Genomic DNA, 21,793 nt, shown 5'->3' on the forward strand with positions numbered 1-21,793 from the left:
CACTAGGCTAATCCTCCGCCTTGCACACCGGCACACCGGGTTCTAGTCCTGGTCAGGGCGCTGGATTCTGTCCCGGTTGCCCCTCTTCCAGGCCAGCTCTCTGCTGTGGCCAGGGAGTGCAGTGGAGGATGGCCCAAGTGCTTGGGCCCTGCACCCCATGGGAGACCAGGATAAGTACCTGGCTCCTGCCATTGGATTAGTGCGGTGCACCAGCCACAGCACGCCGGCCGCAGCGGCCATTGGAGGGTGAACCAACGGCAAAGGAAGACCTTTCTCTCTGTCTCTCTCTCTCACTGTCCACTCTGCCTGTCAGGAAAACACACACACACACACACACACACACACACACATGGGCACCAGAGCAGGATTAGGGAACCCTGAACTGCCACTGACAAATGACCAGAGGCTGGGTCTGGACAAATCCGAGAATGCAAAACCTCTAGGGGGTCCCACACAGTTTAGAGAGCTTTACCTGAGAAACTCAGCCAAGTTCCCAAAGCAAACACCAGAGAGAAACTCTCCCATAACTTTGTGCAAGGCACATGGAAATGGAGTTTTTTTTTTTTTTTTTTCTTAATAGACCTGAACACAAGTCTTAATTAGATGTGCCCTCAGGAAAAACCAGTTAACCACAGACTAACCTGCTGAGATTTTTTTTTTCCAGAGCCAAACTAAAAGGGAAAACCCGACTGCAGCCCCTCCCAGCCTAGCTCTGCTGTTTAAAGGGAAGGAGAAAACACTCAGACATTCATACATCATTAGCACATCAATAGTCAAACTAGTTTTTTTAAAAAAAAATATTACAAGGCATACTAAAGGCAAAAAAAAAAAATGTTTAGAGAAACTGAGTAAGAGTCTGAACCAGACATGGCAAGGTTAGAGTTATCAGGGAATTTTTGAACATCTATGATTAATATGCCGTGGACTCTAAAGGATAAAGTGGGAAAGATTCAAGAACAAATGAGCAGTGTAAGCCAAGATGAAAATCTTAAAACCGAAAGGAGGCCAGCGCTGCGGCTCACTTTGCTAATCCTCTGCCTGCGGCGCCGGCACCCCGGGTTCTAGTCCCAGTTGGGGCACCAGATTCTGTCCCGATTGCTCCTCTTCCAGTCCAGCTCTCTGCTGTGGCCCGGGAAGGCAGTGGAAGATGACCCAAGTGCTTGGGCCCCTCCTTGGAGACCAGGAGGAGGCACCTGGCTCCTGGCTTCGGATAAGCACAGCGCCAGCCATAGCGGCCATTTGGAGGGTGAACCAATGGAAGGAAGACCTTTCTCTCTGTGTCTCTCTCTCTCACTCTGCCTGTCAAAAAAAAACAAAACAAAACAAAACAAAACAAAAAAAAAAAACACACTCTGGAGATCAGAACAACTGTAATAAAAGTGAAGAATGCCTTGGTGGGCTAGTGAGTAGACTGGACATAGACAAGGAAAAAATCTACGTCACAGCACTGGCCCCTCTCTTCTGTCCTTTTTATCACTGCTGTCATTCACGTCACTTATAGATAAGCACATATGTATGTGTATGTATGATACAGTCATAAGCATATGTAATCAGTATATGGTTGCTATTATTTTGAATAAACTGTTATGTTTCATCTATTAATAACTTATTTTTCCTTCCCTTAGTCCTTCTTTGATACTCCTCCTTTTTTAAAAAATAGATTTATTTATGTGAAAGGCAGAGTTACACAGAGAGAGAAAGAGAGAGAGAGATCTTCCATCCACTGGTTCACTCTTCAAATGGCCACAACAGCCAAGACTGAGCCAGGCTGAAGCTAGGAGCCAGGAGCTTCATCTGGGTGTCTCGCATGGGTGCAGAGAAGCACCTGCGCCATCCTCTGCTGCTTTCTCAGGACATTAGCAGGGAGCTGGATCAGAAGTGGAGCAGCCAGGACTCAAACCAATGCCCATATAGGATGCTGCTGCTGCAGGCTGAGGCTTTAACCTGCTGAGCCACAGTACCGGCCCCTGTTCCTCCTTTCTTTATGCAGAAATTAGCTTCTGATCTCATAATGTCTTTATTTAAAAAAAAAAAAAAACACCAAATCTTTGCAAGGTGTATCTGCTAACAAATACCTTCAATTTTTGTTTGAGAAAACCACTACCTGCAGTGCCAGCATCCCATATGGGCGCCGATTCATATCCTGGCTGTTTCACTTCTCATCCAGCTCTCTGCTATGGCCTGGGAAAAAAGTAGAGGAGGCCCAGGTGCTTGGGCCCCAGCACCCACGTGGGAGACCCAGAAGAGGCTCCTGGCTCCTGGCTTCAGATCGGCACAGCTGCGGCCATTGCGGCCAGTTAGGGAGTGAACCAGCAGATGTCCCTGTCTGTCTGTGACTCTGCCTCTCAAAGAAATAAATAAATCTAAAACAAACAAACAAACAAAGACAGATGAGAGAATTGTCATTATTTTGTTATAAGGTACTTGCATTATCCATGAAGCAGTATTGTGTCATTTGGGTTATTTGAAAACTCATATTGCAAACTATAGAGAAACCACTTGAAAAAGTACGTATATGTTTGTGTGTATGTATAAATAGATATATTTTATATATGCTCATGTATATATGAGATGGGAGATAGGCAGTATCTAATAAAATATTCAGTTAGGATCAGAGTAGCAGAAATAGTGTGAAAGAGAAGTAAAGAACAAGACCACAAATAGAAAACAGTAACAAAGAAACCGTGGTAGATACTAATCCAGATATGTTAATCCTTTTCTGCACTGATGTACTAAATACCTATCAAAAGACAGTCTGTCAGAGTGAATATTATAAGACAAGACCCAACTCTGTTGTCTGAAGTAAACAGACTTTAAGCATTCATGTGGGTCAGCAGAGGAGGGGATGGGGAATGGACCTGCTGACACTAAGAGAGACAGTGTGAGCCGCTCTGTTAATTTTAGACAAGAAAAATCATCAGCGGTAAAGAAGATCATTACATAAGAAAGTATTCCAAGAAGGAAGGCTTAGTATTCCTTGATGTGTGAGTACTTGACACCAGCATTAAAAGACAGATAGAACTTCAAGGAGGAATAGACCATCCACTATTCTATTTGTAGTTGAAGACTTCAATACTCCTGTCTCAGACGTTAACCAATTCAGGGATGGACACATGGTCTAGCAATGAAGGTGCTGGTTGCACACTTGTTTCCAACATTGGAGCACCTGGCTTCAGTTTCCAGCTCTGGCTCCGGAACCTAGTGTCCTTCTAATGCGGACTCTGGAAAGCGGTGGCAAAGTAGGTGGGTTCCCGCCATCCTTGGGGAGACCTGGTTTGAGTTTCCAGCTCCTTCCCTTGGTTCGGCCTAGCCCCAATTGTTGCAAGTGTTTGAGGAGTGAACGAGTGGATGGATACTCTTACCTCTTACTGTCTCTATCTCAAATTTTTACAAAGCAAGTGGACCAATCCTGTGGGCAGAAAATCTATAAAGTCAAACTGAATTCAGCAATACTGTCAATCAACTGAGTGTAATTGTCATCTATAGACTGTTCTTCCACCAGTAGCAGATCCACATTCTTCTCAAGCGTACAAGGAACATTTATCAAGACAGACCACAGCCTGGGCTGTGAGACACGTCACCTTACTACATTGAAGAATAGGAATCAAATAAGTATGTTCCCAACCACAGTGGAATTAAAATAGAAACCAGTAACAGAAAGGTAACTGGAGAATACCATAACATTAGGAGATTAGACAACAAACTTATAAATAAAACATTAATCAAAGAAGATATCTTGAGAAAATTTCAAAATATTGTGAACTAACTGAAAAGGTGATCACAACTAATCAAGACTTAAGAGATACAGGAAAAAAGAAAGATCTAAAATCAGTAAACTTAAATCGTAGGAAACCAGAAAACAGAAGAGCAAATTAAGACCTGGCTCACTTGGTTAATCGTCCAGCTGCAGCCCCGGCATCCCATATGGGTGCCGGGTTCTAGTCCCGGCTGCTCCTCTTCCAGTCCAGCTCTCTGCTGTGGCCCGGGAAGGCAGTGGAGGATGGCCAAGTGCTTGGGCCCTGCACCTGCATGGGAGACCAGGAGAAGCACCTGGCTCCTGGCTGTGGATCAGCGCAGCGCCAGCAGTGGCGGCCATTTAGGGGGTGAACCAATGGGAAGAAGACCTTTCTCTCTGTCTCTCTCTCTCACTGTCTGTAACTCTACATGTCTAATTAAAAAAAAAAAAGACCTAAATAAACAGAAGAAAAGAAATAGTGAGAGCAGAAGTCAATCAATTGAAAAATGACCATCAATAGAGAAAATCATATGTAGGTGTATCCATGTCTCACAGCCTTAAGTCTGAACATATAAAATGTGTAAATTTTATATTTGTATGTTACATTTTTGTATAAATTGTGTAAGTTATGTAGAAAGGACAAATTGGGAAAAAAGAATTTTCAGACACCTAGTATTATTGCTTTTCTAATGAATTTCTAACAACTTCCAAAAAGCTCTTAGACAGCCACGGTCATATGAAGGTGATAGAACAGTAGAGTAAATATTCCTTACTATTATTGTTGTGTTAAAAATGATTCCCATTTCTTAAGATTGCCAGTATTCTTATTCTTTGCAATAAATGTTCTAGAGTTGCTCACACGCCTTATTCCTTCTGGCATCTGAAATAATGCACATATAGGTAGGGTCCTGCCATTCTTGCACTGAAGTTAAATAACCAGTGTACCAGTAATTAATTCTTAAGACCCAGGCTGCTAAGTAAAAGAGTTATTAAATATTTTATTAATAAAAAAACCCTGATGTGTATTTATCTCAACCCATGATGTTCAGTTTTCACGGAGAGAAAAATCATGAAACAATTCAGAAATTCTTATAAGAAATGAGTTCTGTAGACCTAAGTAGTTTGAGCACAAAATGTACTGTAGTATAGACTTAGTATCTGCCCCCAAAGGAGAGGCTAAGAGTGAGGGTTGCTACGAAGGTGGCACCTGTTCATTATTAGGTGCAGTTTTTCTATACCGTTTCTTCATCGATATCTTGACCTTTGAAGAGATCAGATAAGTGTCCTCACACTGAACTCTATAAAAATAAACTTCAACTCAGCAGAAACATTTAGGACTAGCAAGGGCTAAACACAATCATGCCTTGAAACACTTGAGAGTATCACATGCAGGTAGCACCTTGGAAAATGCCGCCTCATCTTGTCACTCAGTGGATAAATGTGGAGGAATCATGTTACTTCCCAGTCTGTTAGGTAGAGGAAATCAGTGCATGTCTTTGTCTAAGATTATAACGTCAAAGTAAGTATTTTACCCAATACTTATTTAAGGTGCTCTAGTTGAAGCGTTCATCATACTAAGAATGGTACAAAGTGGTATAACTTCTCAAAAGTGTTTAATAAAGGTAAGTGGTCATTAAGTGTGGGGGAAGTACATGTTGGCAGTGTTTGGAGAGGCACTGAGATGGGTGTTTTCTTGTTGCAGTAGACAAATCTCATCTCTTTCTACATGCAGATACCTCTTCTGGTTCAGAAGATGAAGGCTCGGTACAAGGAGATTCCCAGGGTACCCCCACCTCCAGCCAAGGCAGCATCAACATGGAGCACTGGATCAGCCAAGCCATCCACGGCTCCACCACGTCTACCACCTCTTCTTCTTCCACCCAGAGCGGGGGCAGTGGGGCTGCCCACAGGCTAGCAGACGTCATGGCCCAGACACACATAGGTGGGTGCACTTGGCAGGCTGCGTTTCTGTGTGCGTTTCCCTTATCCTGATGTTCTCCCCACACTGTTTGCATCCTGGCTATGGAATCCATCCCATCGAGAGAACACAGAGCTCTTGGGTGCTTTGGTTTGACTATTTCTGGACTGTTGCTTTACTGATTTTCACCACCTCAGTCTCTGTAAAGGTAAAAATCTCCAGCGCTTTCTGTTCACCAAAGAATGCATTCTCCTTCATTAGGGAAATCTGCTTACATGCATTCTTCTCAGTTGTGCACCTGATGAAATTGTGATAGTACTGGTGAACGGTGGGAAATTTTAACGTGGAACTGCCGTTACTTTGGGAATCATTTAAGGAATCCGGGAGGCTTCATTCTCTGCTGTTGTCTGCTATAGCTGTTCAGATTTCTTCTGGGGCCTTCAAGCGGTTTTGTGTATAGATTCTTCAAGGATGGAGACGCTGTGTATTAGAGGAAGCTCACATTAGGAAGCATTGCCCTGAGACACTTGAGAAAGCAGGTGAATTATTAGAGGCAAAGGGGCAGCGTGTGTTGGTTGAGCCGTATAAAAAGTGCGTGATACATTACGTGTTCTGCTTCCACTTGGGCTCTGTGTATCCATCACTCATCAGGCCCTGGCTGATGGAGGAGAGAAGTTAGATATCCAGATCTGCTCTGATGTATTTTTAGCTGTGGATTAAGATTTTTAAACAGTGTTCAGTAAAAGTTCTTCATCAACTAAACTGCTTGCCTGGAATATGGCTGAGAGTGGTCTTTCTATTAAAATAGCAGTGTGGAGGAAGGATGATTTGAGAAGGCCACCACAGGCGGTCTTGCCACTGACTGTGGAGCCTGGGAGACAGGTACAGACCCTCCCAGCCATATCTGAGCTGTTATAGGAAAACCTCCTGTCTGACCATCTTCAGAATGGGTAAGAATAAGGAGTGCAGTAAGTACACCACAAACAGATAATCCCAAGTGTAGAATTCTAGGACATTAATTACTTGGCAGTCCAAAGAGTTTCAAACTGACATTTGAGATCTGCGCCCCATTAGCACTCGCGGAATGCAGAAGTTAAAAGCATCGACCTTTTTCATGTCCAAAGCAAGACCATTTGTCTGCTGTCCGGAGGACTGCCTCTGCTCTGTTTTCCTGTTAATTACTGCTGGCATCTTGAAGTCATTTCTCCTTGCTTGAGTTTGTTATTGGGGGGGGGGGGGGTAGAAGGGGGACTTTAAAAATGATTTCTTTGTATCTCCCAGAACTAGCATGAGTAAAAGGGAGAATATAGGCATATTATTCCAGACTTTTTGGAGGAATACTCCAATGAAAGATGGCAGTTATAAAATTTTAGTTTAACACCTTTTCAGGAGCAGGTTTAGTGGTTGATGTGAGCTAACCACCTCTATTTGAAATCAAAGTAAATTAAAAAACTGACCTGAAATATAAGACCATTAAATATTTTTATAAAATGAAAATCCCTCTTAGGTGTGTTGCAAGAACCCGGGATAGTAGCCGAGGCTCCCTCAGCTTTCTCTGGCACCTAGACTGAGATTTCAGACAGCACCTGTGCACTTGGAAGGATTCATATTCTCTGATTTTATTCACTTCTAAGGAAATGCTTAGGACCTTGTCAAGAGAAACACATATTTCTGACCAAATTAATCACAACTTTTGATTTTCCCTTGGTGAGTTTACACTTGGAATGCTGGAGGAAATTATAGCATGGAGAATTAAATGTATCCAAACTATAAAAGATTGCATTACTCATGTACATCAGGACTTAGTGTAACCTAAATATAGCTCTCAAGTGTGTGACATTTCAGTAATGGCACAAAGACAAGTTCCTAGACTATCTGGGAATTTTCTGTTAGCATAGATTTATTTTTTGAAGAAAGCAGTGGTAGCATAATGCAACTTGACAAGAAAAGAATTAAAGATTCCCGTGGCAAAACAAAAGAAGTCAAGTCAGAGAACTGGCAGCACTTGACCTTTTGTCGAGATCATCAAAAGCAACAAGAAAATAACATGAGGGTGTGTGTGCAATTATTTCAAGGAATTCCAGGCAAAAAAACCCTGAGTTGCATTTGCTGATCCCTCTAGCTGATGCACGTGAGTGGAGCTTGTAGACACTTCTTTTCCCCAGAGAGAGGGAAATGCCAAGGGTCACAGACATACAGAGTCTGTCACAAGGTGAGCCGTTCTTCTACTTCCTCGTTGAGGTCAATTCTCAAGTCCTTTGTGGGTGTTTCTACAAATTGAATTACGCCAGCAATTAAGGAGGAACATCTCACATGTATCTCAGTAGTCAAGCAGGTTTAGCATAGGACACAAAATCCCATTCCATTTTCTTCTTGCTTTTTATCTTACTTTGCTTGCTGTCTGTCTTGCAAGACGTGAGGTATGATTTACTCATATTTAAGAGTACTGAGCGTGAAGCCGCATCGTGAGGATGCCAGGACTAAGATTGTGTACATTGGTAATTCAAGAATATCAGACCTGCCGTTACGCTAATTCTGTGCATCGCAAGTAGGATAATGAATAGGGTGCATGCGTTTTAGGCCTTCGCTCCACAGTATGAGCCTGAATGATTGTTGATCGTTATTAGAAAGTATTTATTCAGGGACTGGCACTGTGGCACAGTGTGTTAAGCCTCCACCTGCCACGCTGGCATCCCTTATGGGCACTGGTTCATATCCTGGCTGCTCCTCTTTTGATCCAGCTCTTTGCTCTGCCCTGGGAAAGCAGTAAAAGAGGGCCCAAGTGCTTGGGCCCCTGCATCCAAGCAAGAGACTCAAGAAGCTCCTGGCTTCAGATCAGCCTAACTCTGGCCATTGCAGTGAACCAACGGATGGAAGACCTTTCTTTCTGTCTCTCCCTCTCTCTGTCTCTGTAACTCTCTCAAATAAAAATAAAAATTCTTAAAAAAAAAGAAAATATTTATTAAGAGCCTTTGTGTACTTAAATTTCTCCAATTAGAAAAGGGACTAACACTTAAATATTTATCAATTTCAAAAGTAAAGGAGCATAATTTATAAGAACAAGTAGATTTGATGGGATGATTTTAAGCTTTAGGAGATATATTTGTGTGGCTTGTGCTTTGGCAGTAATAGGTTAAGCCTCCACTTGTGGTACCGGCACCCCATATGGGTGCCATTTCAAGTCCCGGCTGCTCCACTTCCCATCCAGCTCCCTGCTAATGGCCAGGTTGGCCCAGCCCTAGCTGTTGTGCTCACCTGGGGAGTGAACCAGTAGATGGAAGACCTCTCTCTCTGTCTTTCCCTCTCTCTGTAACTCTGCCTCTATAATAAATAAATATTTAAAAAGAGAGAGAGATTTGTAAAAAAAAAAAATTAAGAATAATATAGGCATTATTTAGCTAAGTAAAAATGGGACATTGAAGAGAAACTCTATTCATAAATGTCTAGTGTAAGAAATAACAGCAGGACAGATATCATTGGTGTATACTCTGAATCAAACTTTTTAAGAACTTAGAAATATTTTTACATAAAGCACTCTATTTTTTAGCTTCAGATGTAATGTTAGTCTGTGTGACGTGACAGCATTGTCACAGGGGTTCATCAGCACATTTTGGAAGGTACGTTTTCCTTAACCAGGTATTCAAAGAAATTAATTGCCATTTCCAGAGTATTTTACAGTTCAATTGACAAGAATAGTGTTTTCAGTATGTGCTGTTTCTGGGAGTAAACAAATTCTCATCACACGTCCTGCATTTGTCCCTGCAGACAAGATGGGAAATCAGAAGACCATCATACGCCCCCTGGAGATGAATGCATGATGCGTACTTGCTACAGAATTAGCTGGAGCTTGGCAGTTGTACATTTTGATTTTAGATTTTGCTTAATAGGGAATTTATCCAGACATTGTGATAAATTATCCTAATTTATGTCTGTGTAATCATCCCAAGTATCAGAGAATTCTTTTATAATCTCTCTATTGATACTTTTCAAATATTTATAAACAGCCTTAAAATATCACATACATAATCGAAGATGGCGATGTTGGCCAAACCTTCTGGCTTGGGACTGGGATCTTTGCCGCTTCCCCAGCTGGGGTGTTCTTGCAGCCAGAGCTTTCTAATTTCAGAGCTGGTCAGCACATTTTTCCTGTAAAGGGCCAAAGAGTAAATATTTTGGGTGTCATGGGCCATGCAAATGCCCTTGCAGCTACTTAGCTCTTCTGTGGAACAACAAAAGTAGCTGTAGACAATACAAAAACAAATGGGAAGGCCAATGTGCCTATAATGAAAGTTTATGTATTAAAACAGTTGTTAGGCAAAATGCCACCCATCATGTGCCAACCCCTGTTTGAGAGCTTTAAACCATATTAGTGAAAAGCCAAGCAGAGGGGGAACAGGATCATGCCTTCGATAAGGCCAGGCAGAACGGGGACTGCTGGCAATGCGTGTTTCGCGTGGCTTGTTTGAGTCATTCAGCACCAAGACAAGCCTGGCTTGCAAGATGGGTGACCTCCTTAGCCGTTCTGACCGAGTCCTAGTGCTGCCTTCTGATCTGCCTCCAGCATAGTAGTTTGTAATTAAACTGAGATCTGCAGAAATACACTCTCTGAAACTGAGCTAACGTCGCCAGTTTCCCCACAGCGGCCATTAGGTGTCTTTGACACGTGGTTCCTCTCCAGCTCACTGTCTTCATGTCCTTCTCCACGTTTGCTTTTCTGGAGAACACGCATTCTTCCCAAGGCTTGTGCTTTCATCTTCAACCCCGCCCCCCCTTTTTAAGATTTATTTATTTATCTGAAAGACAAAGAGAGAGGGAGACATTGATCTTCTATCCACAGGTTGACTCCCCAGTTAGTGACAACAGCTGGGGTTGGGTCAGGCCAAAGCCAGGAGCCAGGAGCTTCATCAGGGTCTCCCATGTGGGTACAGAGACCCAAGCACTTGGGTCATCCTCTCAGGCTTTCCCAGGCACATAAGTAGGGAGCCAAGTCAGAAGTGGAGCAGCCAGGACTCGAACTGGCACTGTGGGCGGTGGCTTAACGCACTACACCACAGAGCTGGTCCCCTCATCTTCCTTCCTCATCCCTAATGCTTGTCTGCATCTGACACTCCCCAGGTGAGGTACTGCAGGCTCAGGTGCTGTCACCCTGTCATTTCCTCCTGCCCCCCACTCCCAGTCTCCTCTGCCCCTTCAAATCTGCTCTGCTCCCAGGGGCTTCTCCTCCCTACACGCGCTGCTTCCACGGGTCAAGAGACCACCTTATCTTCCACGACTGCTCATCTACATAGCCCGCCATGACAGCTTTCACCAGCTCAGCAGACCTCTGTTTTCTATTAACAAGGCCCCTCCTACTCCCAGGAACCTCAGCTGTCTTTGACTGCTTCTTGGCCCCATGTTCTATCAGTGTCCAAGCCCTGGCATCCAGCTGGCTCCCAGCCATCACTGGACCCGAGACTTTTCTTTCTCAGGACTCTTACAGTCTCTTCAGTCATTTCTCTCTTTTCCACACTGTCCTACTGCTTATTGTCCCGTGAGTATTGAGGTACTGGCTCGGTCCCTGTCTCTTTTTCCCAGAAATGCAACTCGGAGTTTTCACCTTTCAAACTGATACTGTGTATTTGGATTTTATACTTAGAGCAGTATTTTGCCCCCAAGGTGTCTGAACCCTTCACTCACTCTGAACTTCATTCTGCAAGAGGTTGATGCTTGGATTTTCCAAGAACTCATTGAGTCCTCTCTTACACCTTAATGTTCATAAGAGCAGTGCGTCTACTCATTTCCATGTATTTTTCCAATATTTATTTGCATTGAACTCAAAGTACTAACAGTGTTTACACCTGTATGGTTTTGAGTCTCACAGATATCTTTCTTAGGGCTCTTTACAGGTCACAGAAAACCAGAAAGGAACCATTCCCATCCACCACCACCCTGCACAAAGGGAGCCTAAACCCTATAATAATCTATGTTATTACCATTTGCTTGCAACATCAGGGTACTGTGACATTTATGACTTACTTCCCTCAACCACAGCGAGGAGTAATAGTAGTCTTGTTTTGCAGATGAGAAAACCATAACTTAGGTTCTAATTTGAGTCTGCTGCCCAAGGGCAATCGGCTATCCCGGGAAGGATTGAGGAGGAAGTTCCAGGAGCTTCTTCTCTTTCCCTTCTTTCCATTTGGCCATCTTTATTACAAAACAGAAAAGCTCCTTTTCGGGCAAAAGGACCATCAAATTTTGCAAAAACACGGAAGATGTTAGCCTCTGTCCCATCTCAGCCTCGCAGAATCTTTGGCATGTACTTCATGGTACATGAATTACCATGTGCTTCATGGTCATTGGAGCCTTTCATTGTGAAATTGAATTTGTGGGTTTAAAAAATCGAGGAGCTGTTGTCCAAAGTTAATGATTTCTGTTCTGGTATTAGAACGTACTTCCTGAGATTTATCGTAGCAGTCAGCTTGATGGAAATCTGTGGCATAAACGTAAGAGCACAGTTCCAGATCTGAGAAACCACACAACGCTGTGAATGTTAACCCTGACTTGTCGAACCTTCACTGAGAGAAATATTTGTCTGTAGAACCACAGAGACCTTTCTCTTGGTTTGAGTTTACAAAAGAACTAACTGCCTATTTGAAAAGCAACTATGAATCATGATTGCCAGTGTTTTACACACACACACACACACACACACAGTGGAAAAAATCCATCTGTGGCAGAAGACAGCATGAAACTTTGTGTATTGTCATTTGTTTGAAGATCTATGTTTTTTTTAAACCAAATGTATATATCTAGATAAATCCTTATTTATGTCGTTTATCTCTTGTTTGAGATGCGAGTTACAGCTGCGCTCCATTGCAGCCAGTGGAAGCAGACAGCACTCTTGTGGAGCTGAGAAGCAAACTCTTGTCTTCCGATTAGTTGCCAAGGGAAGACGGTAGTGGTGCAGTAAGCACTCAAGCCACTGGGTCTGCAGCCTCTGCCCGAGGCGGGAACACACACTCGGATGCTCTCACTCCGCACATCACTCGAGATTTCTTCCACCCTGAGCCTTCCTTCATCTCAAGTGTGTCTGATGGAGTTGTGAGGCGGACAGGATGGTTTACACTTGCCAGAAGCCAGTCCTAGTCAGGCTGAGCGTATGTCATTCTGCTGAATGGCTTGGGTCTGAGTTCCTTGGCCATTTTGTCGCCTGCCTTGTGTTAATTGTTGAACCTTTGAGGGAAGCGTTGCGTTCAGCACACCAGAGCAGTCTGTTCTGGGCAAGGTGGCACATTCTGCCCCTTCGCTTTGTTCACCTCCACCTTCTCGTTGGGATATCTGGCTTTTTGTCCCTTCAGAGGGCACAGTCTCTCATCCTCCGGGAAAGAGCAGCTGAGCAGACGAGATGGGCTGAGGGGCCTGTCTCAGAGGCACCCTCCTTTCAGGCAGACCCATTTTTTCTTCCTCATTCTCGGTACACAGCAGTGGTTGAGTTAACTTCTGGAAGCTAGAGATGGAATGTTCTTCATGTATGAAAAGTTGCGTTCCTTTGAGAGCTTTATTCATTATCCATTGTCAATTAGTGAACCACAAGCACATTGCTCGTGATGTAATAAAACCAGATTTTTTTTTTTTTTACTTCTCTTCATTTAGAAGTTATTTGGGCTGAGAAATAATTAACATGGTCTACAAATGGGATCTATCACCACTGACCCCATGGGGCCACCAGTCGTACAGTTAGAATTAAAGAAGGCTGCTTTCTTGGCTTGTGTTAGAACCAAACATTTTATCTGGACTTGTCAAGTATTATATTATCCATTCACTCTTGGTGCAGAGATGATGTAGGCTGGGTATACTTTGGCTTTAGCACACTAATAGGACATTTTGTAACTGTCTCCAGTAGGGAGCTAGAATTAGCAGGTAGTTATAAGCAGTAAATAATTAGGAAGGAGTTTCATTGAGGAAGTAAGGGAATCACCCAGGCGCGTTCAATAGGGAAGTCCAACAAGTATCCTGAAACTGGCTATGGCCAGGAAACAGGTGTTTATATGGATGCACTGTGTTGGCATTGAATGGCAGACTGGAAAACCCATACGCGGTGAGGGTGGATGTCATGATGTAAGGTGGAAACGCCTAGTGCTGATGGAGTCACAGCGGCTTACAGATACTGCCATGAAAGTGGGTGCATTCAACTACCTAATCTTCCTATTGTGCACATCTTGAAGTCCAGATCAGAGCAGCACATGCCAGCTGCTGGGAGTAATAGTGATGCCAGGGGAAATAAGACAGAGCCCTCCCTACGGGGAAGCTCCTGAACTGTTGGGAAAGCAAAGGTAAAGGTATTCCAGATAGCTCTAGGGGCGGGATTCACAGAAGTAACCCCTGACGTGTGGCTCTTGATAGTGAAAGTTCCAAGACACTGATGTAAAGAATAGTTGGCAGTCTTGCTCACAAGATACAAACCCCGTGATGAGAACCCTCAGTCTTCAAAACATTCCTGGTGCATGTGGACTTCTTGGCCTCACGCCTGGAGCTCATGGACGTTTTAGACCTTGAACCTACACTTTGACCCGAGTCCACTGTTTCTTATCCATCAACAGTGTTTCTTGAGTGTCAGCTTTGTATAAAATTCCTTCTCATACTCCTTCACAAGACTCCTGAGAGTCTTGATTTCTGTCAAAGTGAAATAGGACGGAGTGTATCACTACAGCTGCAGAATCTCTCTGGCTTCCTGGCAGAAGCCAGCTGCTGAGTTGATGATCCCACAGTGATAGCATATACAAGGAGTCTGCAAAGCAGAGGGAACGGAGCTGACATAAATAAACTTAGGAAACACCTTGAAGTCACCCGGCTGTCCCTGTTCCCATTTTTTAGTCACACAGATGTATTGGAATTATTATTTTTTCCACCATCAAAGTAGGAACACTGCCCAATGCAAGGATTGATTGGAAATCCCCAAGTACCGCCTTGAGTACACGTGAATCTGAAAGGCATCAAAGTGCAGTGAGCTCAGCTTTTACCTGTCTTTGTTTGAGGTAGCTAATTCCCCCTTTTGTTCATCATGCGTGAGCATCTATTGGGTTTTCATCTGAGAGGTAAGGCCCTGAGGCGATGCAGTTTCAGAGAATTCAATGATGTCTGAAACATGCCTTGCGAAAGTACAGATGGAGTGCGATGCAAAAGATAAATGCAGGGTCTGAAATGGTAAGGAAGCAATTTGAGGGGCCAGCGCCGTGGCTCACTTGGTTAATCCTCCGCCTGCAGCGCTGGCATCCCACATGGGCGCCGGATTCTGTCCCGGTTGCCCCTCTTCCAGGCCAGCTCTCTGCTGTGGCCTGGGAGTGCAGTGGAGGATGGTCCAAGTGCTTGGGCCCTGCACCCGCATGGGAGACCAGGAGAAGCACCTGGCTCCTGGTTTCGGATCGGCGTAGCTCTGGCCATAGCGGCCATTTTGGGGGTGAACCAACGGGAGGAAGACCTTTCTCTCTGTCTTTCTCCCTCACTGTCTAACTCTGCCTGTCAAATAAATTAAAAAAAAAAAAAGGCAATTTGAATGCTTCACTTGGTTCCCTCTCCTGCTTACTCTGGCAATGTGGTCATGCTTCCTCCATCCCTGACACTCAGGGGTCTGCTTCCTTGGTCCCCTCCCGGACACAGGCGCTCCTTGTCTGGGCTGAGATCTAAAACACTGCCCATGAGCGTGCTACTGTGTGAGAGTTGTCCCAACAACGCACCACAGACGGGATGGCTCACGCCCAGACCTTTATTGTCTGCAGCTTTGGAAGCTGGCATCCAAGATCAGAGTGAGCAGGGTTCATTTCTCTGAGGCCTCCTGAGCTAGGAGACGGCTGTCTTCTCCCTGTGTCTTCATATGGTCCTCCCTCTGTGCATCTGTGTCCCAGTCTCCTCTTATGACAGCTCAGTCACAGTAGATGGCAGCCCACCCCATAAGCGTCATTTTACTTTAATACCTGCTTAAAGACCCTATTTCCAGGCGGATGCTTTAGCGTAGCAGGTTAAGCCTCTGCCTGCAACTGCAGCATCCCATGGGGCGGTGGTTTGAGTCCTGGCTGCTGCACTTCTGATCGAGCTGAATGTGCCTGGGAAAGCAGTGGAAGATGGCCCATGTGCTTGGGCCCCCACTTCCACACGGGAGACCCTGAAAAGCTCCTGGCTTCAGATAGGCTCAGTTCCAGCCATTGCTGCCCATGTGGAGAGTGAACCACCAATGGAAGATCTTTCTGTCTCTCTCCATCTGAAACTCTGACTTTGAAATAAATAATCTGCAAAAAATAAATAAATGAATAAATAAATAAATCTTTTTATCCATTTTTTTGTTAAGACTCTATCTCCAAATAGAGTTAAACACTGAGGTACTGCAGTTTGGGGCTTCAACATACAAATCTTGGAAGACACGATTCAGCCCATAACAGGACATATACTTTTAGGAAGGGGAGATGGGGAGTGGGACGCTCACCTTGCTGTTGACCAGTCTTTTCGGGGGCCAGTGCCACTTGTTACACTTTACAAAAGCATTGTAGCATCCAGACCCGGTTCGTTACAGGGCCCACTGCTCGTTGTGTGTTCATCTCACACAACACACTGGTGCTTCACATTTCTTCCTCCAGCAAATATTTGTGTGCCTGATGATAATGGAGTTGAGTGTTTTATATATTTCTTTACCTAATTCCCACCTTACCCACATAAAGTTACGTATTGTTGTGTCCATTTTACAGGACAGGAAACTGAAGTGTAGAAAAATTCAGTTATGGAACTGGTCCCAGGTGGCTTGGGTAGAAGCAGTGGGCCCGGGGACTGTTTGGTGGTCCAGGTCTCATACCTAATCACATTGCATCCTGGGTCAGCATGCCCCGGAACCCAAGGCTCCTGGGGCAGTGCAGGCAAATCTGGGTGAATTGATCACCCTGGACTGCCATGTTGGAAACTCAGCCAGGAACACGGATTAATCCTCACTCAGCCATCAGTCTTACCCAGGTAGGAGTGCATACTATACATAAGCTCATTTCTTGAGACAGCTATGTATTCACGTATTCCATATTTGTGAATTTACCTACTTAAAGAATTTATTGGTAACCTCCAAGTCAATACAGTCATTCTCTGGACACACAAAAGACCTTGAAAAATTTGAGTTATCCAACACACATTTCTACCTAAAGTCAAGCAAGATTGCAGCAATTATTGTTCCTATTTGGTGGAACAAATAGAAGGCACAAAAGAGGTTAAGATACTTTGTAAGAGCTCTCAGAATTTGCAGAACTGGCATTCAAGTCCCAGGTTGCCTGGCTCCAGCATTGAGCACTTACTGCCGCCGCTACGGCAGATGAGAAGATTTGCTCTTTTCTCCATAGACTATTGGAGAACATTGTTGTGGTTCAGATGCGGTTACAACTGGGTGACATGACTCCTGTGTTGTAGTCATGCATCAAGTATTTGCGTTGTTCTGTTTGGAACACTGTAAACCACCTCTGAGCTCATCGTTGTCCTGAGAGTTTTGTGGCAGACTGCTTCACAGTACTCTTACCATCTGATGGTGTATAAAAGAATGACTGCCAGGGGCTGTCACTGTGGCGTGGTGAGTAAGCCTCCACCTGCAACGCTGGCATCCCTTATGGGCTCCAGTTCGAGTCCTGGCTGCTCTACTTCTGATCCAGCTTCCTGCTTGTACACTTGGGAAAGCAGCAGAAGATGGCCCAAGTGCTTGGGCCCCTGCACTCTCATGGGAGACCCAGATGAAGCTCCTGGCTCCTAGCTTCAGTCTGGCCCAGCCTTGACCATTGTGGCCTTTTGGGGAGTGAACCAGCAGGTGGAAGATGGAACTTTCTCCCTCTGTCCCTCTCCCTTCCTCCTTCTCTCGCTCCCTCCTTCTCTTTCTGTATTTCTGCCTTCCAAATAAATAAATGCATCTTTTTAAAAAAAAAAAATAAGAATGAGTTGTCAGGTCTCTTCCTCGGTGGTGGTATTTTTCAGGCCCTGTCATGTACTTAGCTTCAGAATAACTGTCAGTGTGCATCAAAAAATCTTGTACTGTACTTCTTTTCAGAAAATCATTCTGCACCTCCTGATGTAACCACTTACACCTCGGAACACTCGATCCAAGTAGAAAGACCGCAGGGCTCAACCACGTCCCGGACAGCACCAAAGTATGGCAATGCTGAGCTCATGGAGACTGGGGATGGTACGTCTGAAAGATTCTTTCCTTTTCTGTAAGCATTTTCTAACCTCGCCTCCCTGCGCCCGTAGTCCTTTCACTGAGTCGCATGCATCGGATTCTTTCTGAACCTCCCGTAGAAGGTGGCCTAACTACAAGAAAGAAAAAAATGTTCAAGTTGGCCTAGAGTTATTCCTCATCGAAGAAAAAAAATGCAAATGTTGCAGAAATTCAGTCATGAAAAGAAAACTATTTTATAAGGAACTGATGTTTTCGCTAATGAATAATTAATGTTGATTCAGTAATTAAGAAATTAGAGAACATGTGCCAAGGCCAGGAGCCGGTTACTTAGAAGACAAGATGAGGTTAAATGTAAAAGAGAATATTTGACAGATCCAGGCTAGTATCCTGCCTTCAACCAATAGAAGAGAGCCTTTTTGGTGGGGGTGGGTCTGTGTTAGGCAAAAATATCGGTGATTTGATAAAATGCATTGGTGGAAAGGTTTTTCCTATATTCTCTGTATCCTTATCCTTGGTATGTTCTGAATGCAGTGGCTGTTTCTCTTAGCCAATGAGAAGCACCTTGACTCTAGTAAGAACTTTACACTCTGTTCTGCTTTCCTCAAATCTCTGTCCTTCCTTGGATCATAAAAGATAGAAGAGAATATCGCAATAAAATGTTTAAAAATGCCCCTTCTGGTGAAAAGTGGACAGAGAGCCTTGGTCTACCGCTCCTCTGGCTGCGTTCATGTTCTGTGGCACCTGTGTGGTTCCTGGTTGCAGAGGAAGGCCTGGTCTCAGTCGCTGACAGGTTGCACCCCCTCGTCATCATGGGCAAACCCCAAATGGCACCTGTGCATGAGCGATGCAGTTAATATCAACATTTGAGAGCCTCACGAGTGACCCAGTTATCATGTTATCTAGTCAGTTCTTAAACGGATGCCGTGTTCTTTGCTGTAAGTAGTATGTTATAAAGTGGCACTGATTTTTATCAGTCCACATAGATAAATACGTGCTAGTACTGTTGCACAGAAAGCTTGTATTTGGAGACTTTGCAATGGCTTGCTTCTGGAACCCATTGCCTAAGTGGTCTCAAGGACACATAGAAGGGCTTGGCCTTTGTTAGGGGAGGATGGGCTGTGATGTGCTGGTTACACAGCCCGAGCTCCTTGCTCACCAGATTGGTTTGGCCAGCGAAGAGTATCGAGAGGGAGTTGTACCCTACACACCAGAGAGAGCTCCTGGGTGAGACTTGCCAGCATGGTGTGCTCGTGGCCTCCGTGAGGCGCAGCGCTGGGGGTCTTAGGAGAGGCAGACTCAGGGAGGGACTGACTGCACCATCAGCTGCCTGACCTCTTAGAGAGAGGGAGGCCTGAGACCATACGAAGGAGGCGACGAGCCCTTGAGGATGACAGATTCTAAGAAGTAGAGGTGGGGCCGACGCCGCGGCTCAATAGGCTAATCCTCTGCCTGCGGCGCCAGCACACCAGGTTCTAGTCCCGGTCGGGGCGCCGGATTCTGTCCAGTTGGCCCTCTTCCAGGCCAGCTCTCTGCTGTGGCCAGGGAGTGCAGTGGAGGATGGCCCAGGTGCTTGGGCCCTGCACCTGCATGGGAGACCAGAAGTACCTGGCTCCTGGCTTCAGATCAGCGTGGTGCGCCGGCTGCAGCGGCCATTGTGGGGTGAACCAATGGAAGGAAGACCTTTCTCTCTGTCTCTCTCTCTCACTGTCCACTCTGCCTGTCAAAAAATAAAAATAAAAAATAAATAAAATAAAATAAAAAGAAGTAGAGGTGGGTTCAGGGCCTGCGTGTGAGCCCAGGCCTCTTCTTGACCTAAGCAGCAGAACCGTGCCCTCCTAATGGGGTGAACGAGAATCGTTTCTGCCCCAGAAAAGGCTCACTTCCTGTCTCACTGCTCAGCCAGCAGCAGCTTTACTTGGACCGTGAGCCTGCCTGCCTGCCGCGTGGGATGTTCTTCCTTTACAAAGCCTTCCTCTCTTGGGCCTTTGAGGCGAGTCACAGTCTTAAAGGACCCTGACGTGTAGGGCACAGCCCTGGAGACTCAACAGTGATCTCTCACCTCAGGCCATTTCTCTGTGGTTTTGCACACTGACGCTCACTTCAGTTCATCCACGCAGTGGTTCCTTTTTTTTTTTTTTTCTTTTTTTTTTTTCAGGAGTACCAGTAAGTAGCCGGGTATCAGCAAAAATTCAGCAGCTTGTTAATACCCTCAAACGACCTAAACGGCCACCTTTACGAGAATTCTTTGTGGATGACTTTGAAGAATTGTTGGAAGGTAAAAGAAAAGAAAACGCTTTTCTACCTGTTTCTTTCAGATTTCCAATGGTCCCATAAACAATAGACATATTTTTTCTACATTATTTCCACATTCTGGTTGGTATGAGGTTTTTTTCTCTATTTTTAAGAACAGTAACCTAGGCATTCACAAAATGATGGTGATCTAGATGATAGTGTAGGTGCTGTACCCGAGTGGCCAGGTTCCGGGTGCACCAAGCGCTGGCACAGTTGGATAGATCTCTAGAACTTACTGTCACTCTTGCTAGAATTGTGACTTTGTTCTAGGAGCCAGGTCTCTTTTTTTATTTAGACTCTGCAAGATGATAAAAATGCAAGTAAGCTACATAAAACCTGAGCTCCCAATAAAGCAGTTCTTGGGGAATGAGCTTCTAGCAAAGCATGTAAACTACACATGATGGAATGAGTCTGCTCCCCACCTTCTCCCGCCACCCTTTACAGTTGCAGCTGGTGTCTGAACCCCTGCGTGTATGTGAGCTTTTTAATACAAATGACGTAAAGTTGAAACAAAAAAGATCTGCTTGTTATATCAAATCCAAACTGTTTTTTTCTTGTTTGTTAAATCACAACTAAGACAAGGTTGATATCATAGCCAGCAGGTGGAAATTGTCTGGCATAAGCTATGAGATAAAAACCTTTTCCAGAAAAGGGGGAGGGGAACAAGTCGTGTCTCACTTATCTAACTGAAGAATTAGAAAGATTGTATCTTCTTGAATTTACTTTGGCTTTGCTGAAGAAAAATCTTCAGTGCTCTTGTTAGAGTAGTTGTTGCACATTTACATCTCAGTATTTAAGGGCAAGATATAATGGAACAGAATTTCAGCACTGTGGATTCCATAATTACGAATGTATACTGGGAATTTTAAACATGGATGTTTATATCCTAGACTCTAGGCAGGGTACAATGTGGGTTGTACACTTGTTGTCAGTTTACAAATGTACTCAGGTCTTCCTTATTTCTGCATTCCCATATTGCTTTGGAAATTATAAGAATTAAGCATTTTTATGACTTCCTTGAAGCTAGTCCGTAGATCACAGCCCTAGTATGTTTTCTAGTATGTTCTAGAAAAAACATACTTTCTGTCCACTAATAACTTTGTATCTTAAGTAGAAATCTAGCTTCCTTATAGAGAATAAAAGTAGTAAACATGCTAATATGGATGTACTTTCCTTGGAAATCTTTTGTACTCGATTGTATTCAGTTCAACAACCAGATCCGAACCAACCAAAGCCAGAGGGAGCGCAGATGCTGGCCATGCGTGGGGAGCAGCTGGGAGTGGTCACCAACTGGCCACCGTCGTTAGAAGCTGCGCTGCAGCGGTGGGGAACCATCTCTCCAAAGGCCCCCTGCCTCACCACCATGGACACGAACGGGAAGCCCCTGTACATCCTCACTTACGGTAATTCTCTAAGGCTTGGGCTTCTTTCTTTGGCTTATTTCTCTATGTAACATCACCATCTGCACCAAAGAACTATCTTTTAGGATATTGATTTATGTTTTGGGCTGCCTTATGGTACAGAAATAAATGGAATCAAAGGGAGAGTTATTTATTTTTATTTTTAAAATTTTTTAGTTAAAACCAGAAGTGGATGCTTAAAGCACTACACTAATGGTTAAACTCTGGTGAGATGTTAGGTTCTAACTCATGAATATATATATATAGGATTTTCGTCA

General features: G+C 44.3%; 1 protein-coding gene across 4 annotated transcripts in view; it reads left to right on the forward strand.

Moving 5' to 3' along the window:
* Positions 1-21,793, forward strand: part of DIP2C (disco interacting protein 2 homolog C) — a 486,706-nt gene that overhangs the window by 317,479 nt on the left and 147,434 nt on the right. For all 4 annotated transcript variants that reach the window (XM_008249365.4, XM_008249367.4, XM_008249368.4 and 1 more), the window contains 4 exons: positions 5,469-5,678; positions 17,695-17,829; positions 19,979-20,098; positions 21,321-21,518. In XM_008249365.4, coding sequence (XP_008247587.1) covers positions 5,469-5,678; positions 17,695-17,829; positions 19,979-20,098; positions 21,321-21,518 — 663 coding nt within the window. The remainder of the gene's footprint in view (positions 1-5,468; positions 5,679-17,694; positions 17,830-19,978; positions 20,099-21,320; positions 21,519-21,793) is intronic.

This window comes from Oryctolagus cuniculus, chromosome 13, assembly GCF_964237555.1.
Source record: "Oryctolagus cuniculus chromosome 13, mOryCun1.1, whole genome shotgun sequence".
NCBI lineage: Eukaryota > Metazoa > Chordata > Mammalia > Lagomorpha > Leporidae > Oryctolagus > Oryctolagus cuniculus.